Source organism: Eptesicus fuscus, chromosome 9, assembly GCF_027574615.1.
Source record: "Eptesicus fuscus isolate TK198812 chromosome 9, DD_ASM_mEF_20220401, whole genome shotgun sequence".
Classification (NCBI taxonomy): Eukaryota; Metazoa; Chordata; class Mammalia; order Chiroptera; family Vespertilionidae; genus Eptesicus; species Eptesicus fuscus.
The window spans coordinates 63,921,433-63,942,505 of NC_072481.1; the positions used below are offsets into that span (position 1 = coordinate 63,921,433).

Sequence of the window (21,073 nt, forward strand, 5' to 3'; positions counted from 1 at the left end):
AAAGAACACTGGTAAGCCTGCATTTTTTATGTCAAATACCAGTATATGAGCATAACTACTTTAAGATATGAGACCTCAGTTAGTGCAATCTGAATATTATGCTAACTTTTCATTTTATTAGATGTTCACAAGCCAAGTACTCACATTTTCAAAAGTAATTTCTTCAATGGTGTCCTTACATGGCAAAAGTGATTCTACAGAATAGGTTGCCAACTCAGCTTCCTTAAATGTTGCTTCCAACTCAGTCTTTTCATTTAGGATGCCCTGCTTTAGACTAATTAGATATGCACAAACAAAATTTAAGTTAAATCTGTCACATAAATGAGGCATATTTTTATGCATATATAACACAGCTTAGCTAAATATTACAGTTTCATAAATTGTTCTGCAAAGTGTAACAGTAAATTATCACTGGAAATGTAATGAACTTTTCAATACTCCCATATTTTTTCTACATTTACTATAAACCGAAAGACAGCTTTTTAAATGATCTACACTAATAAAAGAGTAACATGCTAATTGACCGTACCTTTGTGACACCCACCAGCCAATCAGGAGTGAGTATGCAAATTAAACCAACAAAGATAGCAGGTTAATTTGCATACACAGGCGCTGAGCGGCCGGGGGTGGGGCGCTTGCATCATCGCCATGGCGACGACACAGGCGTTCCGCACCACCCCAGCCACTCCGGGCCTCTGGGCAGCGTGGGAAGACAGAAAGGTGGCTCTGGTCAGAGCGAAGGTGGTGCCGGCAGCCAGGGGAAGGCAGGCCCATTCTTGCACGAATCTTCATGCATCGGGCCTCTAGTAAGATATATAAAACATAAAAAGCACCAACAGCAGTGTTTTCACTATACCATTTGATCATTAGTCAACACCCCTTTTCTGGTTTGTAAAACGATTTGTGGGAGTGTTTGCTTTTTTTTCTTCCCTTCCTTCTCCTTTATTTCAAACTCAAAATATTTCTCTTTCTTGACCTTATGCCCAAACCCTTTCTTGAAACTTACTACTCATCAAAAAATAAAAATAAAAAAAATTCCCAAGAATGAATAATCTAAACAAGTAGAAAACAAAAAACTAAAGCTCTCCATATACCTAAAAATCCTTTACATTTGGCTTTATAATAATTATCATTCAGGACAAAACTGATAGTATTTGCCTTCTTCATTATGTTTTACCTAAACACTACTGTGTATCACTCTCAATTTTTTTGGTGGGGAAGGTCACATTGTTATATTCTGAAATCAGGATGCTTTTTACAATCTTTGTCACTCAGGAGGAAGTCTTTAGCTGTCTATCCTGTACGTGCCTCATACTTATAGAATAAGTGTCTCATCCTCTGCCGAATATCCCAGAGATGGGTTGCGTCACTTTTTTAACCCCTAGGAAGGAAGGGTCATGGAAAAGGGCTGAGGGAGCTGGTTAACTATGAATCTAGGAATGTTTAGCAACATTCCAGAAGCAAGACTCCAATGTAAGCTTGCTGTATATTGTAATTAAGAGTCCAGCAGCAAGAAATTTTATTTCAGTTAGAGATGCTCCTAAAAAATGCCGTTATCACCAATAATCTTAATAGCAAGGACAACTCTTGAGTCAAAAAGTGACCTAGAAGAGTTGGACTTAAGTATAGAGAAATTTTGAGAATACCTTAACTCGTTTATTATACGTAAATTTATTTTTATGTAAGCACAGTTATTTGGAATAAAAACCTATGTATAATTAAGGAGCTTTTTCAATATTTATAAATAAAATCCCAAGTCTTTCTTTAATTGGCAGCTTTTCTCTTTCTTTATGGAACACATAATGGCTCATCAGCATTTGATGGCATCTTAGAGACTATGTCAAAAAGTAGATTGTGTTCTTAAAGCACCACTGGCTTAAAGTGATGGGCCTAAGAACATGCTGGCTATGAATGACAATTGTCCATTATTAAAAACCATGGGCAGAAAGTCAAGAATGATTATATATGACTGAATATTTTCATTTATAACAAGCTAAACTAGATGCTGGACCATGCCATCCATACTAACAATATTGGTATTTTAAGGTTGTCATTTTGGGGAGCAATAGGTCATATAAATAATGAGTATATGCCTCATTCTAAAAAAGCAAAATATGGCAGGTATTTGTTGAATAACAATATAGCAAGTGACAGCGAATTGGTGCTCATGAACTACATTTCCAATATTTCAGAATTTATATCTTCACTTACCTTAGTTAAAACACTTTATACCTTATAAATTCTTAATAAGTAAGGTTTTCGTTTTTAATTTTATTCACTGAGATTCCAAAAAACTAGCCAAATTCTGCTAAATGAGTATATTGTAATAAGATTAAATAAATATGTTAACTACTAGATTTGAAGAAGATAGTCTAGAAATAATGCTGTATTTGATTCAAATAATTTACAATATAGGCAAAACATGAAACCCTGAAATCAGAAAATTAGATATCCCCTATTGTTGAGAATACCAGCTGAGATGATTTTCACTGATGTGCTGTGGTAAATGTTCTTTCTCTGGTCTACTTTTAAAATGGGAAATCAGTTCTGAATGACTTCCATCATTTGCAGGCTTCTCCATAAATTCGGTCAATGTATTTATAGGTGGCTTCCACAACAACTTCTCCACATAAGCTGAAAGTTAGGAAATAATTTAGTTATTAAGCTTATCATTTCATTAGATTCTTTTTATGTCATTACCCTAAAATAAAAATCTAAAGATGTATAAAAAAATATTTCACAGACAAAATTCAACAAATAGGGATTTTAACTGCTACTAATTGTGATACTAATTCAAAATAGTATCAAGATTGCACAGCACAACCATTCAACAATTGTCAATATCCATACACAGTTTCCAAAAGGCTATATGATCACAGAATGTAGAAACTTTTAATTAATTTACTTCTTGAAGTATTATAATATCTTAATCCAGTCGGACTAGAAAACAGATATAAAAAACATGGGTTACATACCACACAGTTTACCACACATTAATGAAACTCTAAAAAAATATCTTTAGAGCATATTTATATTTATAAAAAAAAAAAAACCCCACCATGGGTTAACGATAGTGCTGTATCATTAGTTCCATCCAATAAGAAATGTATGTTATTTATGCCTAGAAGAGTAAAATTAACATACTTTTGAAAGTATTTGACAATAATAGCTACAAAAAAAGGTAAGTCATTCCTTTGAAAGTAGACCTTTCAAAATTAAATTCATTTACTCCTATTTCCAAGCTCAATCTAGGATAGTCTTTGGTGATAATGATTAGAGAGTTGTCATTACTTCTAAATTTTACTAATCTAATTGTTTCACCCAAACTTGGAGATGTCATTTTTTAAATGTGAATATTTATTAGTTCCTTTAAAATTGTTCCAATTTAAGTAATGTGTTAGTATTTCAGCAATCATTAAGGCTGTGTTTTCACAGCTCTAATGTATAGTAATATATATATATATACTTTTGTGTGAAGATTATATATCAGAGAGGCAAATATTTAGGATATAGACCAATGAAAAACATGATCATATTTTGGAAATACCAGAACTGCATGTCCAAATTGAACTGCTGAATAAACCTATGGATAGTCTAAGATGATCTACTTGAATGCTGCAAACATGCAACATCCATTATTAGGGAGTAACAATATTTGAGCTATCTATAGTTTAGAAGAATTAAAAATATACACATATACAAAATTAAATAAACCAATTTAAGGATGAAGAAGAGTATGCTCTGGATAAGTCACTGCAATAAAGAGAATTTTATCATCTACTGCTTTGTTCAGATGCAATAGTTACTCCACTCAGAGAGGAACTATACATTTCAGTCATTAATTTAAATATTTGCTTCTCTGTACACTAGAATATCAAGAAAGAATGTCTTATTTATATTTGAATCCTCAGCACCAATACCTTGTACAAGTTAAGCAATAATTGAAGGAGAGGACTCAAGGCTTAAAGCAATTAATGAATAGGATGAATAAAGACTTTTTACTTATTCACCCTTTGATTCATCTTTTGGGGGATCATTAAAAAGATGTTCCTATAGTTGGAATAAAATTTTTAAAATCAATGTGAGGGGTTAGGGATCTTCAATTTGTAGGAAATATTTTATGAGGTAAGATTCAGTTTGGTATCAGTACTAGGTGTACCGGTTAATAATGGTGGATTTTGTAATCAAAGAAAACATGATAATTTCAAGAGAAACATTAAAAATGCTTTATTCAAAGTAATGTCCACTGCTAGCTACACATTTTCCCCATCTTTCAGGTAATTTGTGAATACCGTCCAATAGAACTTTTCTTGTTTTGAGGCAAACCATTCAGAGACCCAATTTTCCACTTCTTCATACGTTTTGAAGTGCTGCTCAGAAAGTGCGTGTGCCATAGATAGGAACAAGTGGTAATCTGAAGGAGCAAGGTCTGGTGAATATGGCGGGTGGGTTAATACTTCCCAGGCAAGATCTTTTAACATGTCTTTAACTGGCTTTGAAGTGTGTAATGGTACGTCATCATGAAGCAAAATTACTTTGCCGTGTCTTCTAGCACATTCTGGTCGTTTCACAATCAAAGCGTGGTTCAAATTGATTATTTATTGTCAGTAGCAATCAGTACTAATGGTTTCACCTGGTTTTAAAAGATCATAATACACCACACCTTCCTGATCCCACCAAACGCAGAGCACTGTCTTCTTTCCGAAGCGATTTGGCCTTGCAGTCGATGTTGATGGTTGACCTGGATCAACACAGGATTTTGTGCATTTGGGATTCTCAAAATAAATCCACTTTTCATCCCCAGTCACAATTCAATGCAAAAAACACTTGCTTTTGTGCCACTGAAGCAACATTTTACTGATGACTTTTCGGTTTTCCATTTGTCTTTCATTCAGTTGATGTGGCACCCATTTTCCTTCCTTAAAAGTCTTTCCCATTGCTTGTAAATGATCAGAAATTGTTTACTGAGCAACGTTTTATCTTTTTGCAAGTTGTTTTTGAGTTTGACATGCATCTTCATCCAATAATGCTTGTAATTGTTGGTCTTCAAACTTTCTTGGTTGACCTGGACGTTCTTTGTCTTTCACATCAAAATCATCACTTTTAAAGCGTTTAAACCAGCGTTCACAAGTATCTTGAGATGGAGCATGTTCACCATAAGCTTCCCAAAGTATATGACAACTTTCAGCAGCACTTTTATTCAAAATACAGTAATGAATTAAAACTTCCGGCAAATGCTCTTTTTTTTGGCACAAAATTCATTTTTAAAATTCATAGGTATTTTAAAAATACCTATATTAACACCTTCAGCAAATTTGACACATGAAGTTTTGAAGCTCGCTGTCAATACACAAAATAGCATACATATCAAATCGTATATATATCCACATATGTGTAACTCCATCTTATGAAAAAAAATCTGCATTATTAACTGGAACATCTAGTATTTTTAATGAGTTCTTACATGGTTTTGTTGGCTACTGACAGCTACGTACACAATTTTTCTAAAAGTTTTATCACAAGATAAAATCATACAACATTTTTCTGCTTTATCACCTATAAAAGTAATTGTGTCTTATTTTAAAGGGTAAACAAATAAAATTAAAACATTGTAAAAATAGGGATTTTAGAATGACTTTTAGCCCAACATTAAAATGGTTATCTTCATTACTGATTCCTCAAAATATAAAAAATATAAATCAAATCTCAGATATTTCCACTGAAATCATCAACAATCACAGTCTTACAATCTAGAAGTATTTTCCAGGATAAAAATTGTTCAGAGGTTCCAAGGGACTCCACTATTTTTGTGTTGTGACAATACTATAACCAAAAACATATGTGTGCTGAACAACAATGTAGTAATTTTCTTTAGCATAAAAAATCCTATCTTCATTAAAAATGCTATCATCATAGTGGCCCAAATATATTCTTGTATGGAAAAGCAGATGTTTCAAAAGAAAATGTAGAATATACTGCCAATTATGTAGAATATACTGCCAATTGACAAATGTATAAAGAATACTTTTGAACAACTTGTGGTGAAACAAAGAACATATTCTGCACACATACTTAATGATCAAATCCCTAAAGATTTGTAATTTTAAAATATTTTTCATGTTTAAAGAATTAAATTTCCTATACAGAAATGACTTTACCAGTCCTCTACCAAAAAGGCATGTTCTTAAAGCTTTTTCCAGGAGTAGTCATGGGTTTATGCTGATCCAGCTACACTCACTAAACTATGTTCCATTTTGGCCAGTAACAAACATTTGAGGGATGGCTGTTCAGGGACTGTGATGCTGGCCATGGTCAGAAAAAAGCAAGATCACAGTCCATGAGACCTTCCTTAGCACCTAGATTGTTCTAACTAAACTAACCATCTGCAGACAAATATGCATTTAAAACTAATCTCTCTGGTGAAAAAAGCGTATTAATCTTGCAGATTTTTTTTTTTTTTGGCCAAACATTAATTCTTGGAAATTTAGCTCCCATTGGCTTCAAACAAAGGCACACAAAGCTTCTACAGAAAATTCACTATGAAATATTCAACAAGGAACACAAAATAGATACAAGAAAACTTCTCCTTTCTCTCACTATTCTAGACACTAGTCAAAAGTTTACTAGAGAACTGTAGGGCTTTTTAGACTCTATAATGAAAAAAAAAATGTATAAGAAATTTGAAAATAGGCAAAGAGTAAAAAATAACCCAAAGTAGAAAATTGATCTTATGAGTAAAGGCTACTATAAATAGAAAAAAACATTTTCTGATACAGAGAATTTAACTTAGATACATTCATGCACCACTTAATGATGGGGATACATTCTGAGAAATGCGTTAGGTAATTTTATTGTTGTGTGAACAGCATAGAGTGCACTTACACAAACCTAGATGGTATAACCTACTACACATCTAGACTATATGGTATAGCCCATTGCTCTTAGGCTACAAACCTGTACAGCATGTTACTGTACAAAACAACATGAGATTATACCAGACACAAGAGAACTGATATAATCAAGAAACATGGTAAATAGATGTATGAGGCTGCTGCTGGCATAACATGGCATACTGTTTTACAGCAAATTTTTTTATAAGTAGAAAGAGTACACTCTAAAATAACAATAAAAGTTGTAGTACAGTGAATATATAAACCAGTAACATCGTCGTTTATTATCACATACTATGTACTGTGCAACATTGTATGTGCTATACTTTTATGTAAATGACACCACAGCAGGTATGTTTCATCAGCATCATCACAAACGCGTAATGTGTTGTGCTCCAAAATTAGGATGGCTATAACATCACTAGATGACAGAAAATTTTCAGCTCCATTATAATCTTACTAGGGGCCCGGTGCACGAAATTCATGCACTGGGGAGGGGGCCTAAGCCACAGTCTGGCCTCCCTTTGCAGGAGGCTACCGGGCTGATCAGGAGAAGGCGCCAGCCCCATCATCCCACCAGCCACTGCCAGCCACCGCAGCCACCAAGGTATTTTTATCAACACGGACTCCAATCCATTCACCATGAAAAAATGACAACTTTCTTTAGGCATTTTCAAGATGTGTCTTTCATAGGATATGACATTTCTTTCTTTCTTTCTTTTTTTTTTTTATCCTCACCTGAGGATATGTTTCCATTGATTTTTTTCCCCTTCCCTCCAATCTCAGGCTCAGCCCCTCCGATGGCCGGCTCGGAGTGACCTGGGTGCCGAGGATGTTCCTGGGACCCAAGTATGTATGCAAATTAACCACCATCTTTGTTGGGTTAATTTGCATACTCCCTCTGATTGGCTGTGGGCATAGCAGAGGTATGGTCAATTTACACGTTTGTCTATTATTAGGTAAGATGGGACCAACATTGTATCTGGGGTCCAATGTTGACTGAAATTTCATTATGTCGAACATGACTGTAAATAATTACCTAACTCCTCTGTCCAATAAATAAAGTAATCTATATATACAAAAAGCCAGCGACCAGAACCACCCATCGCTATGACGCCCACTGCCGGCCCAATCGGGGGATGGGGCCAGCCGGCCAACCTCCCATGGCCCCTCCCCCCAGCCAGCCCTGCCCCTGCTGGGCCCCCACCACCTCTATTGGCCCGCAGCCCCTCCCCCAAGCCAGCTCCGCCCCCGATTGCCCCCCCAATCCGATCAGGGGCAGGACCTGCCAACCAACCACCCATGGTCCCTCCCCCAGGCCGCTGGCCCCCAACTAACCCCCCACCCCATTCAGGGGTGGGGCCGGCCAGCCCCACCCTAATCAGCCCCCACCACCCCAATCATCCCTTGGTCCCTTCCCCCAGTCAGTTCCGCCCCTGATCGGCCCCCCCACCAATCGGGGGTGGGGCCTGCCGGCCAATCGCCCATGGCCCCTCCCCCCAGCTGACCTGGCCCTAATCGGCCAATCGGGGAGGGCTGGCCAGTCAACCTCCCGTTGTCTCCTCCTCCCAACAGGCCCAGCCCCGATCTGCCCTGATTGGGGCCAGGCCAGCCAGATCCCACCCATGCACGAATTTGTGCACTGGGTCTCTAGTTTAAATATAAAAGGGTTGCAGACTTGATAATATAGGGAAAAAATTGACATCAAGAGAGACTGATTTGTAAATACTGGATTATTACTTCAAGGCCCGTCCCTCCTCCTTCCCAAAATATCCCTGATTGCTCCAAACCACCAAGAATCCTAAACATCTAATAGTATTTCAGAATCACACAGTTTAGAATTTAATTTAATTACTCCATAAATGCTCATATTATTGTTTTTAAAATAACTTGCTACTAAATCTGTAGGAACAAATGTCATATCCATTACCTTCTGCCCTAAAAAATTACCTAACACACTGAAGGACATAGGTTAGGATCTAATATATGTTAGGGTGACCAAAAAATTTAGTACTCCAATGGGAACACTTTTGAAAAGAAAGGAGCCCCATATAAAACCCAATTATCTGGTAGAATACTGGCCCAAAGTTGTTCAGGACATTGTCTAATACCAAGTAAAGTCAGCATCCTTTACCAGATAAACAGAAAGCATTTTCCATTTCTTCAACACGAGGACAACTTCTGTCATTTATTAATGGAGGACTGACTGACCTTATACACAAAAATCCTAATCAGGTTGCTATTAATTTCTAAAAGCTACAGATGAAAAAAAATGTTTTAGGAAAGTTAAATAGCTTGCCCAAGATACAAATAAGGAAGTGGTAGAACTTGGTTTTCAACCAAAGCCATAAGATACTAAAATATTAATAAATGTAAGAATCTACACAGCAGAAAATAACATACAAACTTGCCTTAATCCAGTCAGGTTTTAACAACACTAGTATTATAAATTCTGTTTATATTAAAAAATAAAATATGTTCTGTACAAGGAAATGAAGGATGAATAAGATTGGGCTCCTTGAAGGCAGAGAATACAATCTAAAGAGTGTGCAGACAGTGAGCAGACCACTAAACTCCAGTGTGCTGAAGGCTGTGACAGGGAACTCATGGGATACCAGGAAAACATGGAGAAGGATACCTAACACCAACTGGCAGGATCCTGGGAGACTTCCCGGAGGAGGGGGAACCCAGTTGAGTCCTGCAAACCAGTTTGAGGTTGGCAAACAGAACAGCAAAAGTCATTCCAGGTAGAGGGTAAAGTACCAACAAAAGCAAGGAATCATGAGGGAACATGAATTGCAAGGGCAAGTGGCAAAAGATGAGACTGGACACACTGAGAACAGTAACTGCATGCCAAACTCAAGAGCTTGAATTTTTTCCTGAAGGTTAAAACAAACTATCAAATAATTTTAAACAGGGGAATGACAGAAGTGCATCTTTAAAAGACAAATCCAGTGGTATTTTGGAGAATGGAATTAGGCATATGAAAGGGAGGAGAACAGAAGCAGTGAAACTGGTTATTAGAGTCTCAGAGAGATGAAATTTCAACATTCTTTCTCTATAAAAATTTTTGAAGAAATCAAAAGTTGTTTCCACTGGTGATAAAAACATGAAGAACAGCAAAGGGATTAGAATTAGAATGCCAGAATAGCAAGAGATCAGTACAGAAAGAAGTGATCAACTGTAACACCTCATTTACCCATAACTATCTGAATCAATTTCTCCACGTTTCAGAAAATGATAGCTTATCCCTTTGAGTACCAAAATTAACTTAGACCAGACTGAAGAAAATCTTTTAAAAGTATTATTTCTTCCTTTCCAAACTGAGTACAGGACAGAATGTAATTTAACCATTCCTTGATGACCCAGATGCAGCATACTAGTTTTAAAATGAAAGCATATTGAGCAAGATTCATCAGTTTTTTGTCCTTGTGAGCCACCTGACATGGGCAATCCTTAGCCACAATGTGCCTTGGTTTTTTTCTTCTATAAAATGAGACTAACCTTTGCCAGCCAAAGCTGTGGTGAGGTTCGAACAAAATGAAGTTGAAGCACTTGCAGGCGAGGGTTTTTGTGTTTGTTTTATTTAGGATCTCTTTGGCTCATTCTGTTGGGGCTGCCTTCCCACCCAGTCTTCCCTTTAAATGTTTTATTTTCTTTTTTTATTTATATATATATATAATCATCCGAGTCAATCAATAACCATTCCTGAAATTACTTGCAGGCCTGAATCATCTGTACAGAACCAACTCTATCTTTAAAACAATTTTTGAAACCTATTCTTTGGAGAACTATTACAAACCATCTTCAACGTACTCATAAACTGACTACTACTAAACCAGAGCCCAGGGGAAAACAATTATTGACTTCCAAAAGAATTGTGCCCAGATGTTATGTCAACCTCATTGCTATACCCAGATTTCTGGGTTTCTCATTTGTACAGACCAAGCACAATGATTAATAATAATACAAACAAAGCCATTTTCTCATACCTTTGGGTGTTTGGGGTACAAAACCACATTATTAATACACTTCAATTGCAAAATCAAAGGAAAGAGTGGGGGGGGGGGGGAATGGACACCTAGATGTTAAAGAATTACAAACATAACCATGGCATTTTTATTGCAAGCAGAAGGGGACCAAACTAATTTTAAAAGCAAACAGGCTCTCTTGCGGTTTGTTCCTTTTACTACAATGAACCCCAGTGGTGCTTAAAACGACTCCAAGTACTTCATTCAAAACCACCTGACACCTTACCATGCATGAGGCTATAGGGAAACTTGGTCTCCTCAACAGACCTGATTCCCAGCACCAGCCACCTCTGGTTTCTCAGTCAACAAGCAGCACCGCTTACTAACCACCTGCACTCAAAACCTGGCACTGGTTTGATCTCTTGTATGACCACCACTCCAAAGTGGCTGCTGTCCTCCTTCTACAGAAGAGGAAACGGAAGCAGGGACCGTTAAACGACCTGCCCAAGGCCACACACCTGAAGGGGTTTCCTAGCGCCTGGAACAGGGGACCCTGGCGAAGGAATTACTTCCTGAGGCTTCCAGGAGTATTTCTCACGCACAGAGCCCAGGCCTACTGTGCACGTACGGTCTGCTACGTCATAAGGCGGGCGCTTAAAAGTCAGCCGCAAGACTAAGAGCCTGATCCGTAAAGAAATCCCGCCATGCCCGGCCAGCCCCGCCAGGGCTTCGTTCTGAAGGCTGGCCCAGGGGCCACACCCTTCCTAGGACCAGAAGCCTCCCGCCCTTCTCCCAGCACCGGCAGCCAGTCTCGGGGAGCGGAGGGCGTGGGCCCAGGGGGCTGAGGTCTAGCCCTGGTGATAGCGAGGGCCTTCCACTTCCGGGAACCACCACTGCCCTTGGCCCCTAGGCCCCAGTCCCCCAGACCCCTAGACCCCCCCCCCGCCCGAGCCATCGCCCACCCGCCTTGCAAACTCAAGCTTCCCTCCCCGACAAGCGCGCCTACGCCCCCACCGCTGCGTCAGCACGTCGCCGTGACGTCAGCCCGCCGCCCCGCTTTGAAAGGGGTCCCAGAGGGCGGCTCCGCGAATGTTGGGGAAAGCCGGCCAGAGTACCTGTGCTCTCCAGCCCCGGGTCGACTGGGAGGGGGCAGGTCGCAGGGGGCAGTGCAGCAGGTGAAAGCTAAGAAGGAAGGCAAGGGACCTGAGCGGAAGCAGGCGAGCTGCTAGAACCGCTGGCGGTGGAACTGGGCCCGGTAAGGCTCAGAGGGACCAAAGCCCAGCTAGTAACCAGCCTGTGGCGTCTCTGGCAACCGCCGCCCCGCCCCGCCCCTTCCGTCGGGCCCGCTGCCGGCGCAGCCCATTGGCCGGGCTCAGGAAAAGAGGCGCCGGCGCCTGTTGCTATTGGCAGGAGTGAGGGGCGGGGCCTGCGAGCGGCTCTTTGTCTCTTTGTTGCTTCTCAGCTACTACACTCCGCTTCTCTCCCCCCCGCCCCCCCCTCCCGCATCCCCTTCCCCAGTCTTTTGTTTTATGGAAGGAGTTCAGGTAAGACTTTCAATAACAAATTATTCAATAACAAATTATTGTTATAGAAAGTCTTACCTGAACTCAACCAGAATGGGAAATAAGGCTGATAGATTCCGAATTTTCTGCTTGGCCTGGAAGTGCCCTGCTTTTGCTTGTTAAAGGGAAGATTTGGAAAAGCCAAAGCAACCACCACTGGAAGACATCTCATTTTAAATACGTGGAATTGTTAACTGAGACAAAGAGCCACTCTTTGGGCCTCTGTTTTCTTCAGTTAAATGAGAAAACACTTGATGTACATTCCCAAGACGCCTTCCCGTCTCAAATTCTATCTGTGCTACAATCAGCTGCTATGGTTTATAAACACCAGAAAAAGCAAGCCAGATTTTATTTGGAAAAGTATAAAACTTTATCCAACACTTCAACTTAAAATTTATGTTTAGGATGTATGCCATCATATTCACAAATAGAACTATCAGCTGTGCAGTTTAACTGTGGTGTTGCTCATTATTGATTTTACTAAAAAATATTTTCCATTGATTATTCCAGCAACACATTTTTTCCCCAGCAGTGTGATTGTCCAGTCAAAAATTCATGAGAATTACAAGTTCATTCATAATAAACACAATTTTCATATATGCAATTGGTAAAAGCACTAAGGACTGGAGATAGAAGTATCTATTCTCTCACTGATGTATCTTGACCTCTGACAAGTTAACTAACTTCTCTGGGCCAGATTTATCACAAAAAAATAAAATTAAAATAAAGACAGTGGAGTTGGGGCAAAATATATAATTCTGAGGGCCTTTCCACCACTAACCTAGGCTTCTAGCTAACCTTGCTAATTTGTCGCAATTAAAAAAATAATTATATGTCTCTGGATATATTTTGTTCATTAGTTTATTTTGTTCATTAGATTCCACATATGAATAAAATCATGTTATACTGATAGAGTATAGAGATATAGAAGCATGGAATAGACTGTCTCATCTCAGAGGGAGGTGGAGGAGGGAAGAGATTAACCTAAGAATTTGTATAAGCATATGCATATCCCCTGAACACAGACAATAATGTGGTAAAGGCCTGGGGGTGGGCTAGAAGGGGTCAATGGGGAAAAAAGGGGGACATAAGTAATACTTTCAACAATAAAGTTAAAAATAATACTTGTAAATATAAGTTAGGCTAATCTTATGAAAACTACTTGTTTTAAAATGGCATTAGAGGAAACATTCACAAAATCTCAAAAAGATTCCATAAGATTCACAAATTAACTATTTTAACCAAATTGTCCAAGTAAATATGGGATCCCTCATCCTCTAAATCTAATCTTTTCCTGAAAGTTGATTGGATATGAATTTTTCTAAAGACCCCTTATTCTATTGTTATTTAAATGAGCAATAATTCATTCCAGCCCATAGAGAGTATAGACACTATTTTATTCTTGTATTGTTTTGATCCAAAAATGCCAATCAAGAGACTTAGCATGTTCTGCTTTCCTTTTGGAATCCAGGTACCATATAAGAAATCATCTGATTATCTTGCTGTAGAGCAAAATGCAGCCAGATCCCAGCTATTTAAGCCACTCACCTGAGGTGCCAGACATGGGAGCCATTAACTTTCCAGACCCAGCCATGTTCCCATCGAATGTACCTGTGTGAGTGACCCTAGCCAAAGCCATGAGCTAAGGGGATGAAAAGTGAAATAGCTTTCATTTTGAAAGGACAAACTAATATGTCCCAGACCATTGAACCCAAGAAAATTAACTGAGGGACCAGAACCCTAAATTTTCATAGGGTTAATCCCCCATTATTTGAATTACATGTGTTTTTCCAATATGTTTTCATTTTATTTTAACAAACTTAGTGGTGTAAAACAACAAATTTTATTTATGATTCTGTTGATCAGAAATTCAGGCAGGGTTCAGCTGGGTGGTTTTGTTCCTCCATGTGGCAGAAGCTGGGTTCTCTCATCAGGTTGCAAACAGATTGCTGCTGAGCCTGGAGTAGCAGAAATAACACTGCCTTATCCTTATATTTTAAGCTCAGTGTCCAGTTCTCTGGATATTTACTTGGCTGAACAACAACAAAAATGATGCATGGGTATGAAATTTTCTTTTTAAAATGTACTATTGTTTGGCTCTGATTAGGTATTACAGGCCTTAAGAATATAATGTAAGAGATTTAAGTCTCATGGCATAAAGATGCTATGTGGTCATAGAGAGTATAGACACTATTTTATTCTTGTATTGTTTGAAAATCGACTAATATAACTAGAAATTAATTTGAGAGTTAGTTAACCATTTAAAGAAAATGATAGCCTCCCAAGAGCCAAATATGAAGAAAAAATATTCATTAGAAGATAGAATATGGTTCTTTGGGGACAGAAGACTTATTAGGGATACAAGGCAGGGATACAAATATAAAATTGACGTTATGGTCTAGTATATGTTCCAAGAAAATCTTAAGAAAGATAAAGCATTCGCTTTGTTGTCTGCTATCTAAAATTTTATTTTAGGCTTGTCTACTTTGGATAGGCATTGTTCAATAGGTCTTTTCTCCCTTGCTTTATTGAAGCTAAGCATGATCCTTTTGTCTGGAAGAAAATCTCTTGGTCATTTATCAAAATATCATATAGTTTACATATTAAACCACTTTATGTACATTCCCAAACATTGATTAGCACTGTTTAGAAATGTCAATGCTATTTTCTGAAGTGCTTTTATCAGTTGTAACAGTTTTGGAGGTAACCAGATACCTAATGATGGCTTAAAGAGGTGAGGCTTTCATTACTGCACACAGTGAGAAGCCTGGAATGAGGCACTGCCAGATTGGCTCAGCTGTCACCAGTGTCACCAGGGACACAGGCTCTTTATAGCTCTACTACCTTCACTCTTTGACTGCCCTCCTCACCGTCCATAGCCTCCACAGAGGCTCTCCTGGCTTCTGACACCCTTATCCTTTTGCACTCGGATGTCGAGTGTGACTCTACACGGTTAGCATTAGAATAAAGGAATCGAGAAAAAAGCAAGCGAGTGCAAAGGGTTATTGAAAAGCAGTGTGGGGGTTTTCTAGACATTTCCTTTTTTTTTTCATGGAGGGAAATATTTTCCATAAATCAGGGGTGGGGAACCTTTTTTCTGCCAAGGGCCATTTGGATATTGGTAACATCATTCGCTTAATATAATTCACTTAATATAAATCTATGTTGCTATTCTAAAAGAGCCCCTAGAGCCGAAACCGGTTTGGCTCAGTGGATAGAGCATTGGCCTGCGAACTCAAGGGTCCCAGGTTCGATTCCGGTCTAGGGCATGTACCTTGGTTGCGGGCACTTCTCCAGTAGGGGGTGTGCAAGAGGCAGCTGATGGATGTTTCTAACTCTCTATCCCTCTCCCTTCCTCTCTGTAAAAAATCAATAAAATATATTTAAAAAAACAAAACAAAATGCTGCTCCCTTTAAAAAAATAAAAATTAAAAAAATAAATAAATAAATACAAAAGCCCCTAGATTTATTGAATTTTGGAGTCCCACCTGTGATTGCCTTGGCAGGGCCAGACCAAATGATTTCACAGGCCTTATGGGTGGGGGGAGACAGACAGTCCCCACCCCTGCTATAAAGGATCCCAACAGCTCCTCCTCCTTCTCCTCCATCTGCCCACGCTAGCAAACTACTCCTTGGATTATTGGCTGGAGTCAGGATCACATAGTTGTACCCCAGTATGAGGGAGGCTTGGAAAAATGCGCATCAGACATGTTTGATCCCTGTCATAAGAGGGGTTCTGCCAGCATGAAAGAGGAAGGCTGAGTATTGGGTAGGAAACTAACAGTGCTCAAGCAGGGGCCACACACACAGGAGAAAGGCCATAATTAATAGGGATTAATATTTATTAAACTGTTACTCTGACCTCGATGCTGTTTCAATCACTATGTGCTCTTTAAACTTTACATCAGTTTTACAGATGTAGAAACTGAGGCATGGAGATATTTAATAACTTACCTCAGGGGCATGCGGCCAGTAAAAAGCAGACCTGGGATTTCAATCCAGGCCATCTAACTTCAAAGCTCAATCATTTAACCACTGCTTCTACACGATTATTATAACACAGGATTAAAGGTGAATGCCAGTAAAATCTTATATAATTCAAAGCAAAAGTGGCAGAAAATGTTAACATATTCTTAGACTCTGACATTTTAATATTTTGACTTTATCCCCTGCTTAGTAAGTAATCTACAATGTGTGACATATTGCTGTAATCTGTGATAACTCATCCATGTGGAGATAAAACATGTATATGATATAAAAGCATTTAGGATAAATCATGACACACAAAAAAATCATTTATTTATTCTTGGCTGAAAAAGACAAAATGCTCCCTGAGAAGTTTCTTTTTCTTTTTCTTTATTTATTTTTAACATATTTTTATTGATTTCAGAGCGGAAGGGAAAGGGAGAGAGAGAAACATCAGTGATGAGAAAGAATCATTGATCGGCTGCCTCCTGCATGCCCCCCACTGGAGATCGAGCCCACAACCCCAGCACGTGCCCCAACCAGAGTCGAACCCAGGACCCTTCAGTACACAGGCCAACATCCTACCCACTGAGCCAAACCAGCTAGGGCGAAAAGTTTCTTTTTAAAAATTTGTCAGTTGCTTATAATCATTGGTTTTTAAAATATTCTTTAATACTTTTAGAATATGAACCTTTGATCTTGGCTAAAATGTATCATCTACTGTATATTTTTTGTGTTTAAAATTATTATCTTTCAGGAACCAATTCTAGCATTATATTACAAAATTTATTTATTTATTTTTCTACCTTTGTGACCTGAAAGAATCCTTACTCAGAAACATCCCATTACTTTTTAAAAAATTCTTTATTGTTGAAAGTATTACATATGTCTCCTTTCCCCCCATTGACCTCTCCCAGCCCGCCCCCACCCCCACACCCCAGCACAGGCCCTCACCCTCCTACTGTCTGTGTCTTTGGTTATGCTCATATGCATGCATACAAGTCCTTTGGTTGATTTCTTACCACCACCCCCCACCACCACCATCACCTTCTCATGCTTTTCTTCTGAGGTTTGATGGTCTGTTCGATACTTCTATATCTCTGGATCTATTTTTGTTCATCAGTTTATGTTGTTCATTATATTCCACAGATGAGTGAGATAATGTGATACTTATCTTTCTCTGACTGGCTTATTTCACTTAGCATAATGCTCTCCATGAAAACAGCTGTGTAGTAAAAAATACATTCTAATAATATATTTTTTTTAAACTGCTCCCTAGCCTTTTCGGAGGAGAATAGAAAAAGGCAGAGGAGAAGTTTATTCATATGGAAGACACAAAAGCATAGGTGAGTAATAAGGACTAAAGAAAGGAGATCAAAGACTGTCTCAATTTAAGCAAGACCTTCGTTGGAGTTTTCAAGTAAACCACAGCCAAATCTCTTGAAATAATCACAATAGGAGATTATTCAAGAAAACTGGGATCAAAGTAGGATGCTAGGAGCTGTGGGATTTGGGAAAAACTTGAAACCTAAGCCATGCCCAAAGGGAAATAGTAACATTAAAGAATAGAAATGACATCACAAGAAAAAGAACAGTCCATTTTGTTTTCTTTGAAAGGTTATTTTCATTAGAAGTGTCACAAATTTCCAAATTCATGGGAAACTTACAAGAGCGTGGTGCACATGAAAGAAAAGGTTGTTATTCTGATAAAAGGTTCTCAAATTTACCTCTTTAAAATAAGATTCTTTGATTTCATTTTTAAAATTTATTTTCTTTATTGATTAAGGTATTATATATGTGTCCTTATCCCCCTTACCCCCCCCCCCCACCCCGCTCATGGCCTCACCCCCCTGTTGTCTGTGTCCATTGGTCAGGCTTCTATGCATGCATACAAGTCCTTTGGTTGATCTCTCCCCCTTCCCCCCACCCTCCCCTGCCTTCCCTCTGAGGTTTGACAGTCTGACTTTGAATTTAGAGGAGAAGAAATAGAGATGAGCTGGAGTGGCTTTTGAAGTCATCCAGGAAAACAAGTGCCTAAGCCAGAATGGACTTTAAAAACTCTCATGGGCCAGGTCCCTCTTGGGAAGAACACTTTAGAAATGTTTGAGGTTATGGGGTGCAAGCTTGGGGCGGGGGGGTCCATCTAATCCTCTCACCCTGCCTGTGTGGTGTGCAGGATTGAGAGGAGCAGGGACCTGGCTCTGTATGAGGACAGGCATGGATTTTGTTGGTGATAGTTAGCTGGTTGACTGTTCTCCTGAAGGGAAGGGAAAGAGAGAAAGAAGGAGATGAAGATCCCTCAAGATAGAAAGGTGCTGAGGTAACTTGGAGTCCAGGGGGGGATGCACAATTGTAGAAAATTATTTAAAGAATGCTGATACCTTCAGTGATGTAAAAGTCTTGTTTTATTTTTCTGTGACAAACACCTCTTTAGCTTTCCCTATGAACTCTTCAATGAAGTCTAAATTTCTCACAAACAAAAGTTGTACATGTTTCTTTGGAAAACTCTAAACAATACCTTTGAAACAATGTGAAGCACGGAAGCAGCACATGTGGATCTAGGAAACAGGAGTTTTAATATGTCAGGTGTCCAGATAGTTGCAGGAATCTGGGAGGGGAACTTGGTCTTTCACAGGCCATGGAACCAACATGGGTAAAAGCCAATTATATGTAAGTCTCTGAGGAGCAAGGGGACCCCAGCTGACAGTAACTGATAATTATATTGATAATATTAACTATAGCTACCATTTATGGAGCACCATGCCTTATCCTCTTGGACTACAGTATATATATATATTTTTTTAAGATATATTTTATTGACTTTATAGAGAGAGGAAGGGAGAGGGAGAGAGAGATAGAAACATCAATGATGAGAGAGAATTATTGATCGGCTGCCTCCTGCACACCCCCAGCTGGGGATGGAGCCCGCAACCCAGGCATATGTGCCCTGCCCAGGAATTGAACCGTGACCTCCTGGTTCCAAGGTCGATGCTCAACCACTGAGCCACGCCGGCTGGGCTACAGTATATTTTTTACATCATTTTGTTATTGGTGAAAGTGAGGGATACCCTTCCCCATTGGGTGCTAGTGGTTGCATCCTTAGGATATCTTGAGGAAAAAATAATTTTCTGAGACTCACACAGGAGGATGAGTCATTTTTATTAGCATGGAATTACATCTCTGGGTCTCCAAAATACAATTTCCCTTAATCCGGTCTGGGGATTCAGCAGTGCTAGAAGCGAAGCCAGTGTCCAAAGTTTCCTTTCCATGATGGAGCTGGGTCTGATGCAGTTTAGTCCCAAGTAGGGGCTGTGCAGGAGGCAGCCAATTAATGATTCTCATCATTGATGTTTCTATCTCTCTCTCTCCCTCTTCTCTCCTTTCTGAAATCAATAAAAATATATTATTTTAAAAAATTACAATGGTATCAATTTGACTACAGATAACTACAAATTTCAGATTATTTTCCTGTCATTGTTTCTAATTTTATCTCTCTGTTGTCAACATTATACCAGGCACCTTTGGGCAATCAAATAAATACTTAATGATTTTTCTCTTATTAAGCTTATGAGCTGAAAGGTTTTTATTTCACCTCCACAGCAAAATTAGTGCAGAGGGAAAAGAAAATCCTAGAAAGCTGAAGAAAGGCTAAATGAAGATAATCAAAACTGTTCGCTGAGCTCTGAACATCACTGTCTCACCTGCATCTGACAATAAGCCCCTCACTGGCCCCTGCTTCTACCCTTGGCCTCCTCGCAAAATATTGGAAGTCTGAAAGTCAGATCAAATCTATCGTGTCACTCCCCTGTGCACTAGACAGGACCTCCCTGCCATAGCTCCCTCCAGTCCCAGACCCTCTCTATGGCAACTCTCAGGGCTCTCTCCTGTGCTGATTCCCCTCCAGAAACCCTCCAGCTTCAGGGCCTTCCCACTTGCCCTTCCCTCTTCCTGCATTATTTCTCTCTCAGATATATGTATGCTTCCTTCCTTCACTCCAATAATCTTACCTGTGAGGCCTACCGGCCCACCTGATACAAAATAGCAACCCCCAACCTCCACTCTCTCTTTTCCTCCTGCCCCTTACCTGATTTCTTATTTTCCACAACACTTTCACTACATAGTCCATTATATTTGCTTGTCTCTCTCCCTTCTCGGGGATGTAAACTTCACCAGAACAAGGACTTGGCCCATTTCATTCACTCTTATATCCAGCACTTAAAACAGTGCCTGGCATCAAGTAGAAACACAGTTTTATCTTTTTAACAGCTTTCTTTGGGTAGATTGGACACAATTTAATTTTTGAATAAATGAATGAATGAATTAAAAAAAAGAGAGAAATGAAAGTTAAGGAAGCATTTCCCAGTTGTGTAATATACATCCTTGGGAATTACTTGCTGGGGGCTACAAACTGGAGATCATTAAAATAATCTTATCATGGCTCACATATGATCAATACTAGCAAGAAAAAAGCTTGAATTTGAGGCAGAAGCTTTAATAATAGTGACTGTGACTTTTGAGATTTAAAACTATCTCTGTGTTGTTGGGTGTTGTTTTTTTAAGTCTACTCTGTAGTTGTTTCTTTACAAAGAATAAACACTGGGGTCACCATATAATGCATAAGTAATAGAATATTTTTTCTCTGAGTTCTGAAGGAAACACAGGCCTTTCCCATCGGATAAATAAA

The 21,073-nt window shown here is 39.0% G+C and overlaps 1 protein-coding gene across 2 annotated transcripts in view; it reads right to left on the minus strand.

Moving 5' to 3' along the window:
* Positions 1 to 12,116, minus strand: part of ODF2L (outer dense fiber of sperm tails 2 like) — a 40,215-nt gene extending 28,099 nt beyond the window's left edge. Inside the window, exons 1-3 of one of the 2 annotated variants that reach the window (XM_028142549.2) lie at positions 11,977 to 12,116; positions 2,472 to 2,634; positions 145 to 274 (exon numbers count right to left, since the gene is read on the minus strand). In XM_028142549.2, coding sequence (XP_027998350.2) covers positions 145 to 274; positions 2,472 to 2,581 — 240 coding nt within the window. In that variant the 5' untranslated portion in view covers positions 2,582 to 2,634; positions 11,977 to 12,116. Of the gene's footprint in view, positions 1 to 144; positions 275 to 2,471; positions 2,635 to 10,394; positions 10,536 to 11,976 lie in introns of those variants that run through there. The other variant, XM_054721237.1, reaches the window with a different exon arrangement.
* Positions 12,117 to 21,073: the final 8,957 nt, after the last annotated feature.